Source organism: Mus caroli, unplaced genomic scaffold (assembly GCF_978045245.1).
Source record: "Mus caroli unplaced genomic scaffold, Mus_caroli_1 scaffold_13, whole genome shotgun sequence".
Lineage (NCBI taxonomy): Eukaryota > Metazoa > Chordata > Mammalia > Rodentia > Muridae > Mus > Mus caroli.
In genome coordinates, this window is record NW_028227268.1 from 113,724,988 (window position 1) to 113,751,453 (window position 26,466).

The window sequence follows — 26,466 nt, forward strand, 5'->3', positions numbered from 1 at the left end:
GAGTCTCTGTTAGCATGATACTGTTTTCTGTAACCAGTCCCCATATCAGCTCAGTTGGCACCTTTTATATCCTGCTTTTTCTGGACATTTTAATTGCTGCTTTATGCTGCCAACTCAGCCTCCCTGGCAGAAATGACCACAGAAGACATAAGAAAACATGGCTTTGAGAAGAACATCAATAGTCACTCACCATCTAACATTTCTGCAAATGTATAGTGATCACTTATTCAGTGACACTCATCAGAAGTAAAACTGAGAAGGGAAATATACTCAAACACACACACACACACACACACACGAGAGAGAGAGAGAGACAGAGACAGAGACAGAGACAGAGAGAGAGAGAACATTATCATTGGCCAAATGAAACTTGCAACTGAGTGGAGGAGGAGACATATTTTAAAAAACTTTTTACAAATACATTTTGAAAACACTAAAAATACATACTGTGGTCTTGATAATGAAGGCATCATAATGAAATAGGAGGAATTAATTGTACAAAGAACCATGAACTGTTTTAAAGAACATGCCCAGAAGAGGAACTCTTAGACTAACATATGAACTTGAGAAGCAAGCTAGACAGCTTTCTTCTATTATAACACATCCTGAGATAGCCGATTTATAAAGAGAAAAGGTTCAAACTGGTTTAGGCATTTAGATGCTTCAGTCATAATTGGATACCCTGTTGCTTTGAGCCTGTGGGAGCACATAAGTTTGAAGCAAGCAATAGAGAAAATTGCTCATCTCATAGCTGAGAAGCAGGAGAGATCGAGTGAGCAGATGGGCCTAGAGTTCCTCAACACCTTTCTGGAGTACAGCATGATGGCCTGAAGACATCTCAATACATCCCACTTTTTAAAGTTTCTGTGGCTTCCTAATACTTCAAGACTGGGATTTAAGCCTTTACTAAATGGAGCTTTCAGGAACATTCAAGCTAAGCGACAGTGAGAAGTTATTTTGGTCAAAGAGAGGGAGAGGAAAGAAGGAGTCACAGGTGCACACACATTCTGCATCTGGGTTTATCTAAGCACAGTGGAATAGTGGAACTCAAACAGCTGAAGAGAGGGAGTAAATTGGATACTTCAAGCTATGGTTTAATATCTTTATTTCAAAAACATTGGTAAAGCATTGAGATTTCATCTAGAGTGGAAATCCAGTGTTCACAGTTGAAGAAGAAAGGAGGCACATCATCTCATTGAACAAAAGGAGGTACAATCTGATTAAGAGAAAGCTGATAAGATACTAGTGGTAAAGCTGCATTGTGAGACAGAAATAATGGAAGCTTTTGCCATTATTGTGAAAAAAGAAAGAAACAGGAACACCAAAAGAATACACCACAGACAATTCCCAGGACTCTACTCAGAATGGATTCTCCAAAACCAGGGAAGCAGCAGATATTAAGGGACCCTACAAGAGCAGCTCCTGTTTCTAGAAGGTAGGTAACTGTGCCCCATGGCATATTTCATAGAAGCTGATGAATGGGTTTGATGAGACATGAGTGGAAAGCCAAATGGGTGCTGAGTCTCATCTGCAGCTCAGCACTAAGGGCTGCTATGGGAAGAATGAACTATGAATCATCAACTGGTTGGTGACAGAAACCTCAAAGTCCATTGTTCATAGATGAAAACCAAATAATCCGGGAACAGAACTCTAAGAAATGAGGTTGCAAAGTTAGACCAGTTCACTGTGTGGAAAGAGCAAGTACCTAAAAATGAAATGCAAGAGTTCAAACAAGTCAGAACAATATAGAACCATGGATACAAGGATCAGCAGTACATCACCAGAGAGGTGAACACACAGGTGTGATCAGGTGATGATCAGACTTAGGGAGGTGGAGTTGTCAATGTTGGTCATTGTCTAACAGGTTAATGTTGGAGGCACAAAGAGAGGTGAATCAAGAGTAGAGCTGGTGAAGGATGAAGCAGAAAATGAGGGACTAGAGATCACAAGGCAGAACATCTGTGAGACTAGTTTCCAGAGAAAAAAGGGCACTGGTCCCATTGTAGAACAGGATTTGCTGTGAGGTTCTAGACATAGGATTGAAGCAATGAATTTTGCCAATTTTTTTTTTTTTAGATTTAGCTCAGTGGACCATTTCCTTTAAACAGTTCCATATGTAAAACATAAAATAAAAGTCAGAAAAGCCCACTTATAAAATAGTGGACTATAGGCATGTCATTTAGGCATACACGTATTGCTGGGCCTGATTCTTTCAAGTATATCATGCAGTATAGCCATTTTACTTCCCATACCTTCCTCTTTTTCTCCCACTTGACCTGCACCTGCACAAATACATATATTTGTGTGTGTGTGGGTCTCCCCCTCTCTTAGATTATTGATCAATAGAACCCATGATCCTTGAAGGTAGTAGAGACAATGAGCATGGTCGGAGGGGGGGGTGTCGGGGGCTGAGTTCAGAAGTCCTGTACTTATGCACAGTGAATGACCACATTGGGTCCAGCCATCAGAAAGCAGATCAACTTTACCAAGGGTGATTCAAAGCTTATAAAGTTTTGGGGATACTAAGAGTAGGAACATCCAGGATGAACAAAGGTCATTGACTGAGGGCTTTGGGTCCTGAAATGCCTCCTTATCATGGGGAAGCATTTCCGGAATATCAGGTGCTAGCTAAACAGTTTTCTATCAGGAGGAAGAGAATACTAAGGGATATTCCTCAGGTAGAGGCAGGTATGTGGCTTAGAATTCTTCAGACAAGGTCAAAAAGGAAAAACCTAGCTAATGAAGCAAATGTCCCATATTATTAAAGCCCAGAGGCTATCCAGTCCTGATGGACCTTAATTAGCAAAGTTTTCCCACATTTATATGGGAAGCTTAGAGTCACAAGGGAGAGAATACCTAGCCACTGTTTTCCTGAGGCTGGCTTATTCCATTTAATATGATGATCTCAAATTTCACACATTTTCTTACAAATAACATAGGCTTTTTTTGTTCTTTTATGGATAAATAAAATTCCATTTTGCAAATATACCATATTTTCTTTTTCCATTCCATTGTTCCCACCAACCTGGACTGATTCCATAACCTGGGTACTATGAGTAGTGCTGCAGTAAACATGACTGTACTATCTGTCTTTCGTGAAACCAAACAAGAGCAAATAATTGCAGCAAATGCTTCTTCCTTCAGCTTCTGAAAGCCCTTCTCAACAGGAGTCATTTATCCATGAGAGATCTCCATAGGAATTCTCACTGTGAGAAATGACAGGGCTGTTTATTTAGTCCAAATGAAAATCTCTATCTCTATAAAATATTCTCCTTATCTACTACACTAAATTTCACAATAATGCCTACAAACAAAAGTGGCTTCTACTCTGTAGATATGAATGTACAGCTTTAATCCTGGAAATATTTATATAATCTAGACAGTCACAAAACTTGGTCTTACTAAACAAGTACAAACTCAGCCTATTCTGCTCCAATATAAAATGATGCCAAGGCTTGTTTTCATTCCTGTAGAAGAAAGTGTTAGTTTTCTATGTAATATAAATTAGCTTATATAGAATTAGAACCTCCATTTCATCCTAGAGTGGTCAGAAGCCAAGCTGACAGCTGCCCTGTACAAACATCCTTACAGATAATTATGGGCAAATGAATATTTCTGGATAATGAAGATGGGTTAGCCTGATCGAGGCTCTTAAGATAGCTGTTCATTGGGGCCCATATTCCAATCTCTCTCCCCCTTCCCTCCTTCTCTTTTGCTGTTTCTCTTTCTCCTCCCTTTCCCTTCTCTTCCCATAGACCCTTTCTCCTCTACACTTTTATTACTGAAATAGCAAGATTGCTAGCAGCCATCTTGGCATGTAATAAAGTTTTTAAGAGATACACATTCTCACTCTAGTAGAGCCTTCCAGAGCCATAGGCAAATACCCATTGCCCATCAAATATTGTTGGTATGCTCTCACGCTCTTATAACGTTAAATGCCATTTCCTTCACTCTTCATCTCAGAGAGCCATCAAATAGCACAGTCTGTACCCAGACAACCAGACTGAATCACTCTGTGGCCCACACTGGGCAGCATTCAGCCTGTATGACACCACCTTGTCATCTCCATCTGTTCGCAAACTCTTGGATGGAGTTGCTGCTCTTTCATCTCTTCCTCTGTCAGCCCCATGGTTGCTGTCGCTCCATCTGCTTATGGGAAGAGATTTTGTTTTTATTTTTTGGTTTGGTAAATATTATTTAAAAGAACAAATGTGTATGGTTGTGTAAAGTTGTGAATGCATGAAAGGGCTCTGAATCTTTCAAGCATAAAACTAAGTTATACCAAAAGAGAGACATTTTGAAGATTGTTTCAAAATGTAAATTATCCCTGTCCCAGATTTAGACGAGCAAATGTGTAATTAAGAAGCACTCAAGCTATTCTCATGAATATTAGTAGATGTATGTTTTTGAAATACTTTAAAATGGTCATGCCAGCACCTGGGTAGCTAGGGCGCAGGGTCAGCTGACACTCCCCAGCTACCCACAACACCCTCCACAGGATCTTAAGACTTCTGGTGAGTGGAACACAGCTTCTGCTCCAATCCAATTGCACGCGGGACCTGAGACTGCATTAGTTAGGGAAGCAGAAAACCGGCCTGAGTAGGGCCACAAGCCTCTTCGGGTCTGACCAGCACCTGAGTAGCTAGAGCGCAGGGTCGGCTGACACCCACCAGCTACCCACAACACCCACCACAGGATTTTGAGACTTCTGGTGAGTGGAACACAGCTTTGCTCCAGTCCAATCACGCTGGACCTGAGACTGCTTTGTTGGGGAGGCAGAACTCCGGCCTGAGTAGGGCCACAAGCCTCTTCCGGTCTGAACAGCACCTGGGTAGCTAGAGGTGGTAGCTAGAGCGCAGGGTCTGCTGACACCTGCCAGCTACCCACGACACCCACCACAGGATTTTGAGACTTCTGGTGAGTGGAACAGAGTCTGCTCCAATCTTTAAACAATGACAACAATAACAACTAATCCCAGAGATTACCAGATGGCTAAAGGTAAACGTAAGAATCTTACTAACAGAAACCAAGACCACTCACCATCATCAGAACCCAGCACTCCAACTTCGCCCAGTCCAGGGCACCCCAACACACCGGAAAAGCTAGACCCGGTTCTAAAAGCATATCTCATTAAAGAGGAAGCACAAAAATCCATTAAAGAATTGCAGGAAAACCAGACCAAACAGGTGATGGAATTGAATAAAACCATCCAAGACCTAAAAAGGGAAGTAGAAACAATGAAGAAAACCCAAATTGAGGCAACACTGGAGATAGAAACACTAGGAAAGAAATCTGGAACCATAGATACGAGCATCAGCAACAGAATACAAGAGATGGAAGAGAGAATCTCAGGTGCAGAAGACTCCATAGAGAACATCGGCACAACAATCAAAGAAAATACAAAATCCAAAAAGATCCTAACTCAAAATATCCAGGAAATCCAGGACAAAATGAGAAGACCAAACCTACGGATAATAGGAGTAGATGAGAATGAAGATTTTCAACTCAAAGGACCAGCAAATATATTCAACAAAATTATAGAAGAAAACTTCCCAAACCTAAAGAAAGAGATGCCCATGAACATACAAGAAGCTTACAGAACTCCAAATAGACTGGACCAGAAAAGAAATTCCTTCCGACACATAATAATCAGAACAACAAATGCACTAAATAAAGATAGAATACTAAAAGCAGTAAGGGAAAAAGGTCAAGTAACATATAAAGGCAAGCCTATCAGAATTACACCGGATTTTTCACCAGAGACTATGAAAGCCAGAAGGGCCTGGACAGATGTTATACAGAAACTAAGAGAACACAATTTCCAGCCCAGGCTACTATACCCAGCCAAACTCTCAATTACCATAGATGGAGAAACCAAAGTATTCCACAATAAAACCAAATTCACACATTATCTTTCCACGAATCCAGCACTTCAAAGGATAATAACAGAAAAAAACCAATACAAGGAGGGAAACCACGTCATAGAAAAAGCAAGAAGGTAATCCCTCAACAAACCTAAAAGAAGACAGCCACAAAAACAGAACACCAACTCTAACAACAAAAATAAAAGGAAGCAACAATTACTTCTCCCTAATATCTCTTAATATCAATGGACTCAACTCCCCAATAAAAAGACATAGACTAACAGGCTGGCTACAGAAACAGGACCCAACATTTTGCTGCTTACAGGAAACTCATCTCAGAGAAAAAGATAGACACTACCTCAGAATGAAAGGCTGGAAAACAATTTTCCAAGCAAATTGTAGGAAGAAACAAGGTGGAGTAGCCATTATAATATCTGATAAGATTGACTTCCAACCCAAAGTCATCAAAAAAGACAAGGAAGGACACTTCATTCTCATCAAAGGTAAAATCCTCCAAGAGGATCTATCAATCCTGAATATCTATGTGCCAAATACAAGGGCAGCCTCATTCATTAAAGATACTTTAGTAAAGCTCAAAGCACACATTGCACCTCACACAATAATAGTGGGAGACTTCAACACACCACTTTCACCAATGGACAGATCATGGAAACAGAAACTAAACAGGGACACAGTGAAACTAACAGAGGTTATGAAACAAATGGATCTGACAGATATCTACAGAACATTTTATCCTAAAACGAAAGGACATACCTTCTTCTCAGCACCTCACGGTACCTTCTCCAAAATTGACCACATAATTGGTCACAAAACAAGCCTCAATATATACAAAAATATTGAAATTGTCCCATGCACCCTATCACATCACCATGGACTAAGACTGATCTTCAATAACAAAATAAATAATAGAAAGCCAACACACACGTGGAAACGAAACAACACTCTTCTCAATGATACCTTGGTCAAGGAAGGAATAATGAAAGAAATTAAGGACTTTCTGGAGTTTAATGAAAATGAAGCCACAACATACCCAAACTTATGGGACACACTGAAAGCATTTCTAAGAGGAAAACTCATAGCTCTGAGTGCCTCCAAAAAGAAACTAGAGAGAGCACACATTAGTAGCTTGACAACACACCTAAAAGCTCTAGAACGAAAGGAAGCAAATTCACCCAAGAGGAGTAGACAGCAAGAAATAATCAAACTCAGGGGTGAAATCAACCAAGTGGAAACAAGAACAATACAAAGAATCAACCAATTGAGGAGTTGGTTCTTTGAGAAAATCAACAAGATAGATAAACCCTTAGCCAGACTCACTAGAGGGCATAGGGAAAGTACTCTAATTAACAAAATCAGAAATGAAAAGGGAGACATAACAACAGACCCTGAAGAAATCCAAAACACCATCAGATCATTCTACAAAAGGCTATACTCAACAAAACTGGAGATCCTGGTTGAAATGGACAAGTTTCTAGACAGATACCAGGTACCAAAGTTAAATCAAGATCAGGTTAATGATCTAAACAGTCCCATATCCCCTAAAGAAATAGAAGCAGTCATTAATAGTCTCCCAACCAAGAAAAGCCCAGGACCAGATGGGTTTAGTGCAGAGTTCTATCAAACCTTCAAAGAAGATCTAATCCCAGTTCTTCACAAACTATTCCACAAAATAGAAACAGAAGGTACTCTACCCAACTCATTCTATGAAGCCACAATTACTCTGATACCTAAACCACGTAAAGACCCAACAAAAATAGAGAACTTCAGACCAATTTCCCTTATGAATATTGATGCAGAAATCCTCAATAAAGTTCTTGCTAACCGAATTCAAGAACACATCAAAACAATCATCCATCCTGACCAAGTAGGATTCATCCCAGGGATGCAAGGATGGTTCAATATACGAAAATCCATCAATGTAATCCATTATATAAACAAACTCAAAGACAAAAACCACATGATCATCTCGTTAGATGCGGAAAAAGCATTTGACAAAATCCAACACCCATTCATGATAAAAGTCTTGGAAAGATCAGGAATTCAAGGCCCATACCTAACCATGATAAAAGCAATCTACAGCAAACCAGTAGCCAACATCAAAGTAAATGGTGAGAAGCTGGAAGCAATCCCACTAAAATCAGGGACTAGACAAGGCTGCCCACTCTCTCCCTACCTATTCAACATTGTACTTGAAGTCCTAGCCAGAGCAATTAGACAACAAAAGGAGATCAAGGGGATACAAATCGGAAAAGAAGAAGTCAAAATATCGCTTTTTGCAGATGATATGATAGTATACATAAGTGACCCTAAAAATTCCACCAGAGAACTCCTAAGCCTGATAAATAGCTTCGGTGAAGTAGCTGGATATAAAATTAACTCAAGCAAGTCAATGGCCTTTCTGTACACAAAGGATAAACAAGCAGAGAAGGAAATTAGGGAAACAACACCCTTCTCAATAGTCACAAACAATATAAAATACCTTGGCGTGACTCTAACTAAGGAAGTGAAAGATCTGTATGACAAGAACTTCAAGTCCCTGAAGAAAGAAATTAAAGAAGATCTCAGAAGATGGAAAAACCTCCCATGCTCATGGATTGGCAGGATCAACATTGTAAAAATGGCTATCTTGCCAAAAGCAATCTACAGATTACAGATTCAATGCAATCCCCATCAAAATTCCAACTCAATTCTTCAACGAATTGGAAAGGGCAATCTGCAAATTCATCTGGAACAACAAAAAACCTAGGATAGCAAAAACTCTTCTCAAGGATAAAAGAACCTCTGGAGGAATCACCATGCCTGACCTAAAGCTGTACTACAGAGCAATTGTGATAAAAACTGCATGGTACTGGCATAACGACAGACAAGTTGACCAATGGAACAGAATTGAAGACCCTGAGATCAACCCACATACCTATGGTCACTTGATCTTTGACAAGGGAGCAAAAACCATCCAGTGGAAAAAAGACAGCATTTTCAACAAATGGTGCTGGCACAACTGGCGGTTATCATGTAGAAGAATGTGAATTGATCCATTCCTATCTCCTTGTACCAAGGTCAAATCTAAGTGGATTAAGGAACTTCACATAAAACCAGAGACAATGAAACTTATAGAGGAGAAAGTAGGGAAAAGCCTCGAAGATATGGGTACAGGGGAAAAATTCCTGAATAGAACATCAAAGGCTTGCGCAGTAAGATCGAGAATCTATAAATGGGACCTCATAAAGTTGCAAAGCTTCTGCAAGGCAAAAGACACCGTCAATAAGACAAAAAGACCACCAACAAATTGGGAAAGGATCTTTACCTATCCTAAATCAGATAGGGGACTAATATCCAATATATATAAGGAACTCAAGAAGGTGGACTCCAGAAAATCAAATAACCCCATTAAAAAATGGGGCTCAGAACTGAACAAAGAATTCTCACCTGAGGAATACCGAATGGCAGAGAAGCACCTGAAAAAATGTTCAACATCCTTAATCATCAGGGAAATGCAAAACAAAACAACCCTGAGATTCCACCTCACACCAGTCAGAATGGCTAAGATCAAAAATTCAGATGACAGCAGATGCTGGCGAGGATGTGGAGAAAGAGGAACACTCCTTCATTGTTGGTGGGATTGCAAGCTGGTACAACCACTCTGGAAATCAGTTTGGCGGTTCCTCAGAAAATTGGACATAATACTACCAGAGGATCCAGCAATACCTCTCCTGGGCATATATCCAGAAGATGTTCCAACTGGTAAGAAGGACACATGCTCCACTATGTTCATAGCAGCCTTATTTATAATAGCCAGAAGCTGGAAAGGACCCAGATGCCCCTCATCAGAGGAATGGATACAGAAAATGTGGTACATTTACACAATGGAGTACTACTCAGCTATTAAAAGGAATGAATTTATGAAATTCCTAGGCAAATGGATGGATCTGGAGGGCATCATTCTGAGTGAGGTAACATATTCACAAAGGAACTCACACAATATGTACTCACTGATAAGTGGATATTAGCCCAAAAACTTAGGATACCCATGATATAAGATACAATTTGTTAAACGCAAGAAACTCAAGAACAAAGACCAAAGTGTGGACACTGTGCCCCTTCTTGGAATTGGGAACAAAACACCCATGGAAAGAGTTACAGAGATAAAGTTTGGAGCTGTGAAAAAAGGATGGACCATCTAAAGACTGCCATATCCAGGGATCCATCCTATAATCAGCTTCCAAAAGCTGACACCATTGCATACACTAGCAAGATTTTGCTGAAAGGACCCAGATATAGCTGTCTCTTGTGAGACTATGCCGGGGCCTAGCAAACACATAAGTGGATGCTCACAGTCAGCTATTGGATGGATCACAGGGCCCCCAATGCAGGAGCTAGAGAAAGTACCCAAGGAGCTAAAGGGAACTGCAACCCCATAGGTGGATCATTATTAGGAACTAACCAGTACCCCAGAGCTCTTGTCTCTAGCTGCATTTGTATCAAAAGATGGCCTAGTAGGCCATCACTGGAAAGAGAGACCCATTGGACTTGCCAACTTTATATGCCCCAGTACAAGGGAATGCCAGGGCCAAGGGGTGGGGGGGGGTGGGTGGGGGACTGGGGGGGGAGTGTATTGGGGACTTTTTGGATAGCATTGGAAATGTAATTGAGGAAATTACCTAATTAAAAAATAAATAAATAAAATGATCATGTTAGGTTACTTTTCAATTTAATATTCAATAAACAAACCAAACTATAACCTTAAGCCATCAAGTATTAATGTGCATTTCACTGAATACTTAAAATTATTTTGTATGTGGACTTTAATATAGGATTGTGAAGCTAAGGTGTATGGTAAAGGCAACATTTCTGAAATTACCATCGTAATCTCTGCCCTATAAAGTTTCTACTCAGGATGATTTCCAGAGAAGATAGTTTGTTTAAAAGTCTCAGTTGTGTGACCTTCAGCTCAAAAGTCTTAAGACAAGTGTTTTACTGCAAAGGCATAAAATATCCACATGACTTCTAAAGATAATGGCATTTTCAACATTAGCATAAGATTTGACCTTTGTGTCCAGTCTTCTGGGATGTGCCACTTTAGCATGTTGGGTTTCTTTTTCTTCCTGCTTATTGTTCAAAGGTATACCTTGAAGCACAAACTTCAAGAATACAGCACTTCAAAGACAGAAAAGAACCCCTAAGAGCAGGACATCGCAGAGCTAAACTCAATTAAATTTTAACCTTTCCAACTGTAAAAGATGTGGAGTTGGTCCATTTCCTCCTTACCCAAATTAAATTGGATCCCCAAAGACATAAATAAAGATGCAAGGAAGACACTGGCACAAACACAATGACTTTCAAGAGCCAGGTTAAATTATAACACGTCTCATTTATTCACTGCAGTATAAATATATTCATGTTTCACAATTTGGTATTTATTGATTCAACAACAGAAAAAGGAATGAAATATATCAGAATAGGAGGAAAGAGAAAATCCTAAAGTCATAAATTGAAATTTCTTCACCAAAAACTATAATTTGTGAGATTGATACATGAAAATTAAAACCAGTAATATCAAAGTTGCCCATAATTGGATTAATCATATCAATTAAAATATATCAGATATAAGTGGTAACCAGAAAATACAGATTTAAGAAAGTCCTGGTATAAAAAAAAAATGGCACAGTGGAGTTCTTTCTGCCTAGCACAGCTATTATTGTGCAATGCTAATGCTGGCTAAGGCCAAACTCTGCAAAGAAATTAATGTGGTCCATCATCAAGATTTAGGAAAATGCTGTTAAAAAATGTTCAGCAGTGTCTGACTGGAAATTTTGTTCAGTAGTAGACACATTGATTTTACACATTTTATTAACTGTAAGGTGTTATTTATTATTTTAATAAACCCTACGGGAGCCCTATCATTGAGGGCAGCAATTCTGAGAATGACTTTTTTTTTTGGAGAACTTTTGAAAAATATTTAAAGTTCAGTATTCAGTTACTATGTGCTATGTATAATCCTTCTAGAACTAAACTTTGCCTGGGGTCATTTGCTCCCAACACTGTCCATTTAATGACAGGCAACTGTGCATGTTTAAACCCAGAATATTAGGCTCAGCCCAGGGATTTGAGATTCTATCCCTCAGAGATTATGTCTGAGAGCATGAGTTTCCACACAGCTCTAGATGAGGCTAATGCAACATGGAATACTCAACAGCTCAAAACAACTGGCTTAAAATTGTAAGACAACAACAATCAGTCATCCAAATTAACAACACAACCCACTTTTATTTCCTTCTATAACCACATAGTCTGTGGGATTCTAAGCGTGTTAGAAATGACAAACGTCTTCAATTTTGCTGATGGATTGGCATAAAGCAGGAATGAATATGGCAATTTCTTTATATCACATCATACTGATATTTAGTTTTGGGGAAAGTTTGCATTTAAATTGCCAGGCATTTATTTAAAGATGTGAAAAAATAGAAATGATTCTTGAACTGGGTCCTACTCCAATTTGTTAAGGACTCAGACTATTTAAAAGGAAGATGCAGTGTGCAGTTTGGATATCCTAGGTCCTCTTGGTTCCTGCACTTCTTAGTTTGGACTCTTGTCAGTTCCTTGCTGAGTCTGTCACAGACAACCTGTCACCTACCTGGTGTGGCAATCAGCAGAAAAAAAATCTCAAGGAGTCTACACTGGAGAGTAACCTTGCAGTTTGTTGGTTATTAATAGGCATAGAGTAATAAAAGAAAGACTATATGACTGGTGGAGCATTTCTTCCAGCTCTTCAGCTGTCCCTGAAGATGAGCTGTGATGAAGACAGGCTTACTCACTGGTGCCTAGATGCGAGTGTGGCACAGATGTTGAGCATCAGAAGATGGTAAACCAACAGGAAAGCATGGAGTTTGCAGCTGCTCAGTTGCAAAATTAACAAAGACCTGAAAGAAAAAAATGAAATAGTTACTAACTCATTTGATACTGACTATTATAAGGAGAGATGTCTCAGATACTGTCCAAATGGGCAAAAAGAGGTAGAGGCCTACCAAGTCCGCTATGAAACTATGTATTCTAGATATGGCTGGGAAGTTACATTCATGAAATCTCAACAATATTGTAGCCTAAAGAATACCTGAATTATGACAACCCCAATTGACACATCAATATAAATGTTGACTTTCACATGGCCCCACTCCTAGATTAAGAACTACAGGCAATTAATAACTGCTGAGAGAGTAGAATCAGTCTGTCCCAGAAACTCCTAATTGGATGTTGGCTATCAAGTCTTCAGTTCTAAAGCCATAGACATACAAACAAAACTTGATGGACTTAGGAGAATGAATATATATATATATATATATATATATATATATACATACATACATATACATATATATATATGTATACATATATACACACATATATATGTGTATGCATATGGAAATGCATATGTAATAATATTAATGTGCTTGAGAGGAAGGAAAAAGGAGTACATGGGAGTGGTTAGAAAAAATGAAGGAAGAAGGAATGAAGTAATTATATTTTATTTATAAATTAAATAAAGTTTTAGAAAGACAGACATCATGCCTTTATACCACCCTTTCCTTTATCACCACACACACACACACACACACACACACACACACACACAAACACACACACAGAGGAATCCACTGAAGAGTCAGCTCTCAGAATAAGGACTGAAAAGTCATCTGTAAAGTCTTAATACTTCAATACCTTACTTACAGTTTCAATAAATTTATATTTCTGTATTCTTAGTCTGAGGAAAATTTTACTTTCCTCAGAGTCAACTATTGTTCTACTCCTGAAGAATCAAATCCATCATTTGGGAGTGAATAGTTAGAAAGGGAAGTTTAACGAAATGGGCTGTCCAGCACCTTCATGAACAAATTAAAGCTCTGTACACTATAACAAAACACACGAGACAGGTCTCCCAACTTTTGCTATCTTTACTAAACTTTTGGAAAATTGAGTTAGGTTAGCTAAAAGAGATGCTGTGCTAAAGAAACAGTCTAATTTTAAAGTCTAATGGATAAAGTTCAATAATTATATGCATATAATTATGCACATTAATAACATGCATGCTGTCCTGTTTGAGGTGAAGTACCTGTTCCAGAGTGGTCTGGCTGATGGAGTAATGCTCAATATTCAGGAGGCTCTTGTTGTTCTCAAGAACCTTGAACAAATCAGCTAAACACTCCCAACTCTTTTGTACATGATATTCCAACAAATTAAGGCGCTGTCCCTAAAAGTCAGAAAATATGAGAAGTCAGAAAATATTAGAAGTCATTGAACAAAGTTAATTACACTACATTTTGTTGTAAATAAATTCAAATGTGTTTTTTCAGCCACACATATAAGGTGTGTGGGTTAATGTTGGGAGTGACTAATGAATGCTTATTGCTACTGTTCACCCCAAGACACACTAGAACAGTGGCATTCACTTAGACTCAGATGATGCCCTGTCCCACTCTGCCCCACTGTGTCATAAGCACTAGGAGAAGCTTAAAATGACAGAGACAGCCTATAGATGACCCAGAAAAAGGGGGTGAATACAGCATCATGAAAATATCGAGGACTCCTTGAACTTCACAAGCATCAAGGGACTCTTAGGTCTCAGATGTCTTCTTTACTATCTCAACAACTCTTGGTAAGAAATGTACTCACTCTGATTGCTCTTTCTATGCTTTCCCAAGGAGATGATTCAGAGTGGTACTAGAACACAAATGATAGTGTAGTGGCCCATGGGTTATTTGTTAAAACGAATAAAGAATGGCTATTTAATGTCTATTACCTATTAGAAGTTAGGATACATAAGAGTAACAGCTATATAAAACGATTATAAACCAGCATGAAAAGATGGCTCAGTGGTTAATGGCACTGGCTGCTGTTCTTAGTGATTGGTTTCAGCTCCTAGCACACATATGGGAACTCACAATGGGCTGCATCTCAGTTCCAGGGGATCCAATGCACTCTTCTGGCCTCCAGAAATGGGGGAAATGCATGTATCTGGTACATAGACATTCACATAGGCAAAATACCCATGCATATAAAATAAAAATAAATAAACCTCAAGTACATAAGCAAGTTTGGAGTTCACACTCATAAGCCTAGCACTTCAGGGGCAGAAGTAAGAGATTTGGTCTAAATTCAAGTCTATCCTTAGCTGGATAGTGATCTTCAAGCTAGTCAGGCTACACAGTAAGAGTGTGCAAAACAAACAAACTAGAAAACAAAGAACTATACTCAGTGCTTCTATAACTTCGATGTGTAAAGGAACAATTTAGTTAGTTATCTTGTCAAAAGGCCAATTCAGATAGAGTGGGTCCTAGCCTGCCATTCTGTGTGCTTAAAGGATATCACCTATTGAAGATGCTACTGGCCCATGCACCATACTTGTTCACATCAACTTCATAGATGATGGTTGAAAGCATATGATTTTTTTCATTGTGAAAAATGAGAAAATGTCCAAGCTTATATAATATGAAAATTACCAAGCTTGTAAACCCCATAACAAATACATAGAAGAAATTGATCTCTGCAGCTCTCCAACCAGATGAAATGAACAAGCCAATAGAGCTGTGAACAGGATAAGAGGGGAGCAGGTGTAATCACCCTCCACCGGACTGTCCCACAAGTGACCAAGCAGGCCTGCCATCTACCATAGTGGTCAAGCAACATCTGCAAACCAAGCATTTGTTGGTAAAGCGACATGGCCAATAATTCATGAAGAGGCAAAAATAGAGCAGGTTCTGTCTTTTGGCAGTGTGGAATAAAAGAGAAAAATGACTAACACATGTATAATATGCTTTTGGCTAAAAGCAGTAACACAGGCTATTAGGATTATCTCTCTGCATAGCTGTTTGATCCCCCTTGAAATATCCCCTCCTGGAGGGAGGGTGACCTCACAGGACAAGAAACTTCAGAAACTCACAAGGTGCAGGGAACAGAGAGATATAAAAATCCATGAAGGCCTTCCTGAAGATTATAAAATAATAACAGGAGGGAGGAGAGTCTCTCCACTGGAGATGCCTGGAAGTGATGGAGGCAATACCAAGGGTACGGTTTGGGGGACTAGTCACTTCTCCTGGAACTGGTTATTCAGTGATATCACTGCCTTTGAGTAAACTTACACTCTTGTAAGTAACCCCAATATCTCCCTGGTTCACTGAGCTAGCCCCAAGTGGTATTCCTTTGTTAGCTTGTCATTAATACCTTATCTGAGGTGAATACATGAATTTTCTGGAAAAGTCAGACAACCTACCTTAAACTGGATTCCTGGGAAATGGAGCTTCAAGCAGTCAGAAACTGCACTAGGCTGACTTCCTTCCTTGTGGAGCCAAACTTTGACTGTGTAACCATCACCAAACCTAAGTCAAATAAAAATATGGCTAGCATTACACATGTGTTATATATTGACTTACAGTGAGGACACTATAAGGCAATTTGTACAGACCTAGAGAAAGTTAACTCCTTTAAATCATTAGGGTCTTTGGATTCTCAAATGTATAATGTGGAGAAGTTAACTTTAAGTCCATAACAAAGTTGCTGTCACTTGTTTACATTAACATGGTCATTGGCTTAACTTAAAAACAAATAAACAAATCCAGAAACCGGTACATACTCCATAAAAGAGCTAAGGTGAAAATGCAAGTTGTAAAAGCAGAGAGCTAAGTTAGAGGAAGCCAGAGGTTGCCCTGGAGACCAGCCTGGGAAGTACATTTCTGGCATTGTTGCTTCAAGGCCTGCAATGATTAAAATGTGACTGGGAAAGATGAAAAGGAATACATAAGTGACTGAAAGGCTTGTCTGTGTGTTATGTAAAAATATTTTTCAGGTTTAAGTCAGGCTCGGTGAGAAGAGACTCTCTTAATGGCCACAGAAGCCTACATCCTTAGAGGTACTGTGCCTAGCACTGCTGGGTAGATTGTTTCACTGTTATCTCAGCAATATCACTAAGTGCAGAATCACACTAATCTCATACAGTAGTTTTCAAGAACGTAGTAGGCTTTCAAAACCTTTGTGCTTTTAAAAGCTGTTTTTAAGTCTTGGAGAATTTCTTTCACTGTATTTTGATCATATTAACTGCCAGAACTCTGCTCAACTCTTCCCACATTCCTACCCACACCAGATCCACATTCCTAATAACCCATTGAATTCAGTTGATGTTGGCCAATATAGTCCTGGGTGTACAGCCAGACTCTAGTGTTTGGTCTAAAAGTAAAATGACTTTCTCTCCTCCAGAATCCATCATTTGTCCATAGATCTTCATTTAGAGTAGACACTCAACACTCCTTTCCTCTTCATGATAAAATGTTAATTGGCTTGGTCCTGTGCAAGTCTTGTGACAGCAATCACAGATGCTGTGAGATAATGGCTACAGTGATTTAGTCATGTTCAGAAGATGCTCCTGTCTTCCCTTTTATGACAGTTCCCAAGTTTTAAGAAGGTTGATACAGTTGTCCCATTTGTGGCTGAGCACTCAACTGATACATATTCTTGGCACTTTAATGAGCTGCGTGTTTCTTCATTACCCACTCACTGCTCACTGTACAAAGAGTCTTCTCCTATGAGTTCAGAGAGACACCCTAATCCATTTGTAGAGAGAGATCTACTTAAAAGGCAGTCCGGAATCATGTCATTTAGAAATGTATTAGTCATTGGTTGCCCCCAGAGACAGTGACCTTCCTAATCACAGTTGTCTAGAGTATAGTAACAGAGACATGTTTTGTTTGTTTTGCTTGTTTTGTGGAGCAGACCTTACAAGAATGGAGTTGGTTGGTCTTATAATGTCCATGCCATTATTTGTACCATGAAGAATATCTTGCTCAGAGGTCATTATTACAGTTCACAGGGTTCACCACTGGATAAGTCTATGGATGACTTTTATTCTCAACAGCCTGTACAGTATTTTTCAGTGCTCTGAAATCTAGCAAGGAGGAAGGAAGCTTCCTGGTCAGCACCAGCTTTATTTAGTTTTTTTTCTATAACACATGACCAATATGCACGGTGTTTTCAGCAAGCAATAGGGACGTAAGCATAAAATTCTGATGGTCAAGCAAAAGCAAAAGCAAGACCAAAAGCAATAGTCTGCATTGTTTGAGGAGAAAAACTCTATGTCCTGTATTATAGTTCAATCCAAGGTGTTTGGAATAAAACAGTGCCTCAGTACAGTTCTGATCAATAAAAACCAGAGACTTGGATGGGGCATTGCTAGTACAAGATTTTGTTGTTATTATTATTAATGTATGAGAAGCAAGAGAGTGAGTAACGTATACCATGACTCATCTGTAGAGTTCAGAGGTCAATTTTACAGTAACTTCTCTCCTACTTTTATATGGGTTCCATGGGACAACATTTGGGTTGGCATGTTTGCACAGCACCTTTACCCACTGAACTATCATCTTGTCAGCCTAATTATTGAAATTTGCATCAATTTTGTGTAGTGGTGTATTGGATTCAGGTATAGAACATGGTATCCAGCACAATCTACCATAGGACTTCAAGCAACAAAAAAATAAATAAATTAAAGAATGAAAAAAATTCTTTCCAGCTTCTGGCTATTATAAATAAGGCTGCTCTGAACATAGTGGAGCAGGTGTTCTTATTGCCAGTTGGAACTTCTTCTGGGTATATGCCCAGGAGAGGTATTGCTGGATCTTCCGGTAGTATTATTTCCAATTTTCTGAGGAACCTCCAGACTAACTTACAGAGTGATTGTACAAGCTTGCAATCCCACCAGCAGTGGAGGAGTGTTTCTCTTTCTCCACATTCTCGCCAGCATCAGCTGTCACCTGAATTTTTGATCTTTGCCATTCTGACTGGTGTGAGGTGGAGTCTATGTCCCTCAACAGAAGAATGGATACAGAAAATGTGGTACATTTACACAATGGAGTACTACTCAGCAATTAAAAATAATGGATTTATGAAATTCTTGGACAAATGGATGTATCTGGAGGATATCATCCTTAGTGATGTAACCCAATCACAAAAGAAGTCATTAGATATGCATTCACTGATAAGTGGATATTAGCCCAGAAACATAGAACAACCAAGATACAATTTGCAAAACACAAGAAAATCAAGAAGAGGGAAGACCAATGGGTGAATACTTCATTCCTCCTTAGAATGGGGAACAAAATACCCACAAAAGGAGTTACAGAGACAAAGTTTGGAGCTAATACGAAAGGATGGAGTATCCAGAGACTACCCCACCTGGGAATCCATCCCATAATCAGCCACCAAACCCAGACACTATTGCACAATGCCAATAAGATTTTGCTGAAGGGACCCTGTTATAGTTGTCTCGTATGAGGCTATGGCAGTGCCTGGCAGGTACAGAAGTGGATGCTCACAGTCAGCTATTGGATGGAACACAGGACGCCCAATGGAGAAGCTAGAGAAAGCACCCAAGGAGCTGAAGGGGTCTGCAACCCTTTAGGTGGAACAACAATATGAACTAACCAGTACCCCCAGAGCTTGTATCTCTAGCTGCATATGTAGCAGAAGATGACTAGTCAGCCATCACTGGAAAGAGAGGCCCCTTGGTCTTGCAAACTTTATATGCCCCAATACAGGGGAATGCCAGGTCCAAGACGCAGGAGTGGGTGGATAGGGGCGCAGGGCAGAGGGAGGGTATAGGGAACTTTTGAGATAGCATTTGAAATGTATATAAAGAAAATATCTAATAAAAAATAAATAAATGAAAAAAATTGCATGTTCAATTCTTATGATCATCATTTACTTATCGCTAGTTAAAAATGTACATTTATTTAAATTTACCTCAATAAAACAGACCATAATGCATTAATGTTTTTATACCTTGAGTCTGTGTGATAAGGACAGGTTGTTTGAGTTACAAGAACTCGTTAGGGTACAGATAGCCCTTGTGAATTGTAAAGTAATTGGGGGTTGGAGGGCTTTTCTATTGCCCCTTTATCTTCCAAACAAACTACATGGAAACCTAGTATATTTATTAAAAGCTTCAAACACTAAGTTGGGCAGGATGTGAGTTGTTCAACCCGATTTTTCCCAGCCTAATTTCCAGCCACATGACCCTGTCATCTTGGTCTTCCTTGCCATCTGTGTCCTCATGGACTCCCCTGGCAATGTACTCCTGTTGAATTTCTTCTGGTGAATCTCTTACATTTTGGTCCCCACCAGAGACCCCTCTCACTAGATCGAGAAGTCCTGCTTTCTCTCTGCTGCCTATCTATTTGATGAATAACCATTTGGTTTATTAACCAATCAGAGGTGATGGAAAACAATGTTTTACAAAATACTGAATCAGAAAATACTTTATAATAAAGACAACAACAAAGTCCAGACTGCACCCAGATTTCCCAGAAATCAGAATCTGAATTCATAGTGCACAAAACCATCTCCCAACAGTGAACATTCTCTGAGATGTGTGTCCAGCGTTCTGCACTCCTAATCTACTACCTTTGTTTCAGATATGCATTGTTAAAATGACAGAATCCATTTGTGACCATCCAACTGGGTACTTGGCTGCTTTCTCTAAGAATGGAGTAGGTATACATCAAACAGTACGAATTAGATGTACTAATTATTGTCAGTTCAGGATTGATATAAGGGTAAAACAGATTGACATGTGGGATTGAAATGAAACAAATTCGAACCTTTGATAACAGGAGAATAATAACCTAGAGCCATACAGCCATTATAGTTGTGAATATAGTGCACAATTTTTGTAATTAAGACAGGAGTAATTCCTTCTCCCATCAATGAATAGGAGACTGCTACTGAAGCAGGAACCCTCAGAACAGGGTACTAGGAAGTCCTTTTAAGTCTCCAGGGAATCTTGTGGAAACAGCTGCAGGAGGCCATACCCTGTTGAAGCTAAGAGTCAAGCTCTGAATTCTTGGTGTCCTTTTCATCTATGGAATCCTGAATTCTATGTTGAAAGCACTCTGAAGCCTGAAAATGACCATATTTTTCGAGGACTATCTAGGACTTTAATCTCTGGATCACCAACTACATGTAATATATAAAGAAAATTTTATTAAAAGCTACCATTAATTCTGGTAGCTATGGTGGTCTTTGTAGGCTACTTTTCTGTCCCTGTCATATACTTGAGGCTTTGGCTGTCAATAATGGAACATTTATATAGAGTTTTATTTCTTTAGTGGCTGTTAGTGCTTTATTGACATCAATCTTCTCCTTATCCTTGAGGCTTGAGTTTTCCACCCCTCAGAGAGCTCTGTACTGAGTGGGAAACTTTGTACCTGGAACCCATACTACTACTACTGATCAAAGCCCCCATTCTTTGTGGCTGATGGCTTCTATTTTACACAAAGTTGAGATGTCAATGAGCATTGGTAACCCACATGGACCCATATAAAGATGAATTCTGTAACACTCCTATTCAGCCAGCTCTAGAAATTATACACTAATACACTAATACTATTATACTAATACAGGAGATCCATATCAATGGCATTTTACTCCATAGGAGTGGGAGAAAAAGGCTGAACTGCTGATTTACACAAACTCCCCAACACTGTCTTCACCAAGACTCCAGAATGGGTGGGCATTTCCATGCTTTTAAGCAAGAAAGGTATAAGCACAAATGCTTGAAGAGACTTCCAAAGGTCAAGAGATGAGTCACTGCAAATCTGAAGCTTTCCCATGCAGTAGGCTCCGAGCTATGACTGGGCACTGCATTGATTCCTAGGAGGGGCATGCTGAATGGCAGTATGTTTTCAGACATTCCAATATCATTGTGAAGAGTTTGTGACAAAGACGCTGGATCCTGATAACCTACATTCCTCCCACAAAATGCATAACCTTAAAAAGCTGGGTAAGACTTCCAAGCTTAGCCTTCCTATCTAGAGATAAGACCTAGAAGAGACACTGCCTAATAAGGTTGTTGGAGGACAGAATTAATTCTTCCTTGTGAGTCACTTGGAACTGCTTTTGGCACTGTGTAAATATGTAAATAAATAAAGAGTGTAATTTCAGCTCTATGCAGGATTTCCCCAAAATGAAACATCACTCTATTTGATATTGAGAAGCCCACAATTTATTTGGGAAAGTTCTGTGAATGCAGATAAGACAAAGAAAACAAAGGTTGTATGATGGTGGGGGGTGATGAAGGGAAAGAAGACCTTGTGGCCAATTTTATCACTAATATAGATTGTAGCCTTTTTAGGTATATTTTGTTTGCAGCCTTTAATAGTATATTTTAAAGTATTTTGAAAAATTCCTGCTAAATTTCAAAAATTGTTTAATAAATTCTCTATAAGCATGTTAATATTTTAAATTCTTTCAAAATTACATTTCATTTGAAGTAACACGTCTGCAGGCAAAATTATGTGTAAGAATACTTTGTAACACATCTCTTATTGATTGTAATATAAGTAAAAAGTACTAAAACAGAAGGATGAGAAGCGCAGAACACAGTGGAGTCTCAAGCACAAACAGACACCAAAGAACACAGTGTGTGAGCAGCTACTGTCTGAAATGACCCTCCAAGGCAGAGCTGAAGCCCTGAACTTTTACACATCTTAGCTCCAGACTCCATTTGAAAAATATTTTACCTCAAATTAGAATTAAACGGTTCATGAAACTATGTTGATATTATCCTCAACCATTAAAATATATATCCACAAAGAATTTTAAGTGAGAAAATGCTTATGATTACATGAACTATAAAATGGAAAATTATAGATCCAGTAGAATATCATTTGTGCAAGCATATTTATAACAAGTGCAAGTGAAATACTAGGATATCACTTCGATGTTGTATGACTGTTAGTTATTCTTCACCTACTACTGAACACTAAAAGAGCTCATTACAACCATTATAATTATAAAGAAATACACATGGTTTCTAAAATACAAAAGAAGCATTCTGATGTACTAAATTTTGCAAATGCATTGCCATTCTGACCTTTAAATATATCTTCTAAAAATTACAGGCAAAAAACTTCTAGGTATGGAAACTAATATTTGAATTAAAGTAATAAGTATTTAAAATTTGTTTTAGATGTCTTCTTATATAAAATCAAATGCCATCATCTGATTCATAAGGAATCCAAGCATATATATTCACACATATATACACAAACACACACACATCCATAAATATATTCTTACCAATAAGACAATTGGAATATAAAATATCTTTTAAAAAATTAAAAACTGGTTTTTTATTCATGATATAATAAAAGAACAGAGAGCATAGGGTAGCATGATCCTGAGTTCTTATATGAGCTCCCATCAATCATCTGTATGAGAGTATTCCCAGGAGATACAGATGCTTCAAACCAAGTCACCTTGTTTATAACTTTCTTGTCTCTCTATAGTACATCCTGTCCATTCATGGCTTGGTGGTGTCTGTGCAATATGGCAACTTCTAGTCATCTCCCTTCAGTAGCTTATTTGCTGACAGAGGAAAACAGAGTAAAGGATGATTCTAAGGAAAAGTGTCTAAATGTTGGGTAGGTAACAGATTATATATATATATATATATATATATATATATATATATATATATATATACACATATACATATACATATACATATATGTATATATATGCGACTATGTGGTATGAGGCTTGTATATCTGCACAGAAATTCCCTCATCATTATCCCAGTCATTATGTGACTCTTTATGGTGGTGTAAATGAGAATGACCCCCACAGGTTCATATATTTGAATGTTTGGTCCATAGTTTGTGGATTATTTTGGGAAGGATTATGAGATGTGGCCTTGTTAGAGGAGGTGTGCCACTTAGTTTCAAAAGTCCATACCAGGCCCAGTGTCTCCTCTCTTTTCCCATTTGTATATCAAATGTCAGCTCTCAGCTACTGCCCCAGCATCATGTTTCCCTACATTACCAAACCCTGCCATGATGGTCATTATCTCACCCTTTGAAACTGTAAGCAGCCCCACAAACTAAATGTTATCCTTTGTAAGTTGCTTGGTCATGGTGTCTCTTAAATGTAGTTAAGACAGTGTTCGTCCAGAGAGACAAGGAACCAGTATTGAAAACAGAGAATAGTTCTATCTTTATCTGTCCTAAGTGAGGCACCAAGCACATGTTATTCGATTTAATCCCTCAGCATTATATATATCATCATCTTTAGCTCTGCAACACAAACATGGAATAAGATCTCATTTGGTGCTAAAGAACTCCTTTAGCTCACATAGCTCAAAGGAAAAGAAAGTCTCACAATTTCAATATTCATAAGTTCAACTAAAAATCCGAGCTTACAGCAGGATGTCTTCTAATGGCATATAGCACTCCTCTGTTCTTTAAATGACCACTGTGACAACAGTATGTTCATTTTATTCTTCACTGCCATCTGTGCACCACTGCCCACAGATGGAATATTTTCTTCATAGATGAATAGTTCTAAGGTCATTCATGTTCTCCCTTATCTTATTTCCTGCAGTGCTGGGACAAACTAGGTCTCACTCCACACGCACATCTTTTCATCTTAAGTGCACTTGTTCTTCAACTTTCCTTTAGTTGAGCTTGGAAATTTTCCCAATAATCACATATGCAAATAAGGATCACCCTGAGGGTTATATATTCAAGACTTTAATATTAAAGAACCCCTGACAATTATCAAACAATAATGAACAAAACAAAATAGTGTTTTCCAGGTGGCACGGCATACCTTCCGGGACAGAGACTGTCTTTGGAAAGAACCTCGATAAGTTTCTGAATATAAAGACAAGATCATATGGGTAAATAGCAAGGCTTCTCAGGAAACAAAAGCTCTAGTCGCATTAGCACACCTTTCAAAGACAATTCTTCTTAGCATCCAGAAGATAGTGACCACAATAACTGGCAGGTACAACATAAGGGAGGGATGATTTGTTTTGGCTCACTTTCAGAGAGTCTCAGTTGATCATTGCAGAACAGGCCTTGCAGAGCAACTGATGGTTTCAGGATCCTACAGTGGAAAGTTTTCATATCACACCAGGTCATAAAGCAGAGCACAGAACCAGGAGCCAGCCAAAAGCAATAGAGCCCTACCCTGCGTGGTCTACTTCTGCCAGGCAGGCTCTACTACCTAAAGACTTCACATCTGCATTAGCACCTTCAACTGAGGAGTAAGCATTCAAAGTATAATAGGAGATATCACCAATTTAAGGTGCAATAGAGCGACTTTTTGATTATTCTACTAGGCATTGAACTCTAATTGAGCATTTGGGCTAGCAGTAGCAACAAACAGGTCAACAGAATCATAGGAACCAAACTCAGGAGTTTGTTTCAAGATGTTAGTTTCAAGATGGAAAGTTTTTGACTCAAAAGTTAAGCATCAGAGGAATAAGCAACCACTTTGTGATTGAATGTCAGACATATCCCACAAGATGAAACCCATACCTGGCACCATTTCTGGACCAAGAATCTAGAGCTAGATAAGTCACAGGAGTTAGAGAGGTGGCCACTACTACTAATCTACTAAATGGAGATAGTATTAAACCAACTCCTAACAATTTATTATTGTACCCATATGTACTGGTTGGTTTTGTGTGTCACCTTGACACAAGCTGGAGTTATTACAGAGAAAGGAGTCTCAGCTGAGGGAATGCCTCGATGAGATCCAGCTGTAAGGCATTTTCCCAATTAGTGATTAAGTGGGGAGGGCCCATAGTGGGTGATTCCATTCCTGGGCTGGTAGTCTTGTGTTCTATAAGAAAGCAAGCTGAGAAAGACAGAGGAAACAAACCAGCAAGAAACATCCCTCCATGGTCTCTGCATCAGCTCCTGCTTCCTGACCTTCTTGAGTTCCAGTCTTGACCTCCTTTGGTGATGAACAGCAATTTGGAAGTGTAAGCTGAATAAACCCTTTCCTCCCTAACTTGCATCTTGGTCATGATGTTTGGTGCAGGAATAGAAACCCTGATTAAGACACCATATATCAATACATTTCTAAGTACTCATCATAGATGCTCCTATTTGCAGAAGATGGTGACTAATACAGAGACCCACAACTAGGAATGACGCAGAGAATAAGAAACTGCAGAATGCTCAGCTCAAAATAGAACATATATCCTATACCCACTCTCCACAGGACTCAGTGACCATGGAAGTGTAAGAAGAAGCTGATAAAGAGTGTAAGAACAAGAAGCAGTATGTGACTACAAGAAAACAGTGTCTTTTGGACACAGTGAGACAGCTACACATAGAATCCACAGTGGTTGCAACATCAAGCACAAAGCTTATGCAACAAACCAGAATTAGCCCTGGGTAAGCCAACCATGCTTCAGTGAAAGATCAGACATCCAAGAATATTGAGCAGCACAAATTGACCTTTAATTGGTTAAAAATCAAAACAGGAAAAAGACAGAAAGTTGGGTAAGTGGGAAACATGGAATGGATCTGGGAAGAGGTGGGGGTGGGAAGGTGATTATGACCAAAACACTTTGTATGGAATTCTAAAACAACAACAACAAAAAATCCTGTAAGGATATTTTTATTTAAAAATATTTTGTAAAAGAGAAAAATTTAAAAAGTCAAACTTGAGCTATGGGTATATAGCTAATCACTAGAGCATTTGCCTAGTACATACAGGTCTTTGGTGTGATCTCTAGTACAGCAAGCAA

General features: G+C 38.9%; 1 protein-coding gene across 1 annotated transcript in view; it reads right to left on the reverse strand.

The window, feature by feature from the left end:
* Positions 1–11,233: 11,233 nt before the first annotated feature.
* The window catches only part of Abca13 (ATP binding cassette subfamily A member 13), a 485,227-nt gene continuing 469,994 nt past the window's right edge, over positions 11,234–26,466 (reverse strand). The window contains exons 60-62 of the mRNA XM_021177120.2: positions 16,147–16,252; positions 13,990–14,127; positions 11,234–12,802 (exon numbers count right to left, since the gene is read on the reverse strand). Of these exons, the coding sequence (XP_021032779.1) occupies positions 12,704–12,802; positions 13,990–14,127; positions 16,147–16,252 (343 nt within the window). The 3' untranslated portion in view covers positions 11,234–12,703. The remainder of the gene's footprint in view (positions 12,803–13,989; positions 14,128–16,146; positions 16,253–26,466) is intronic.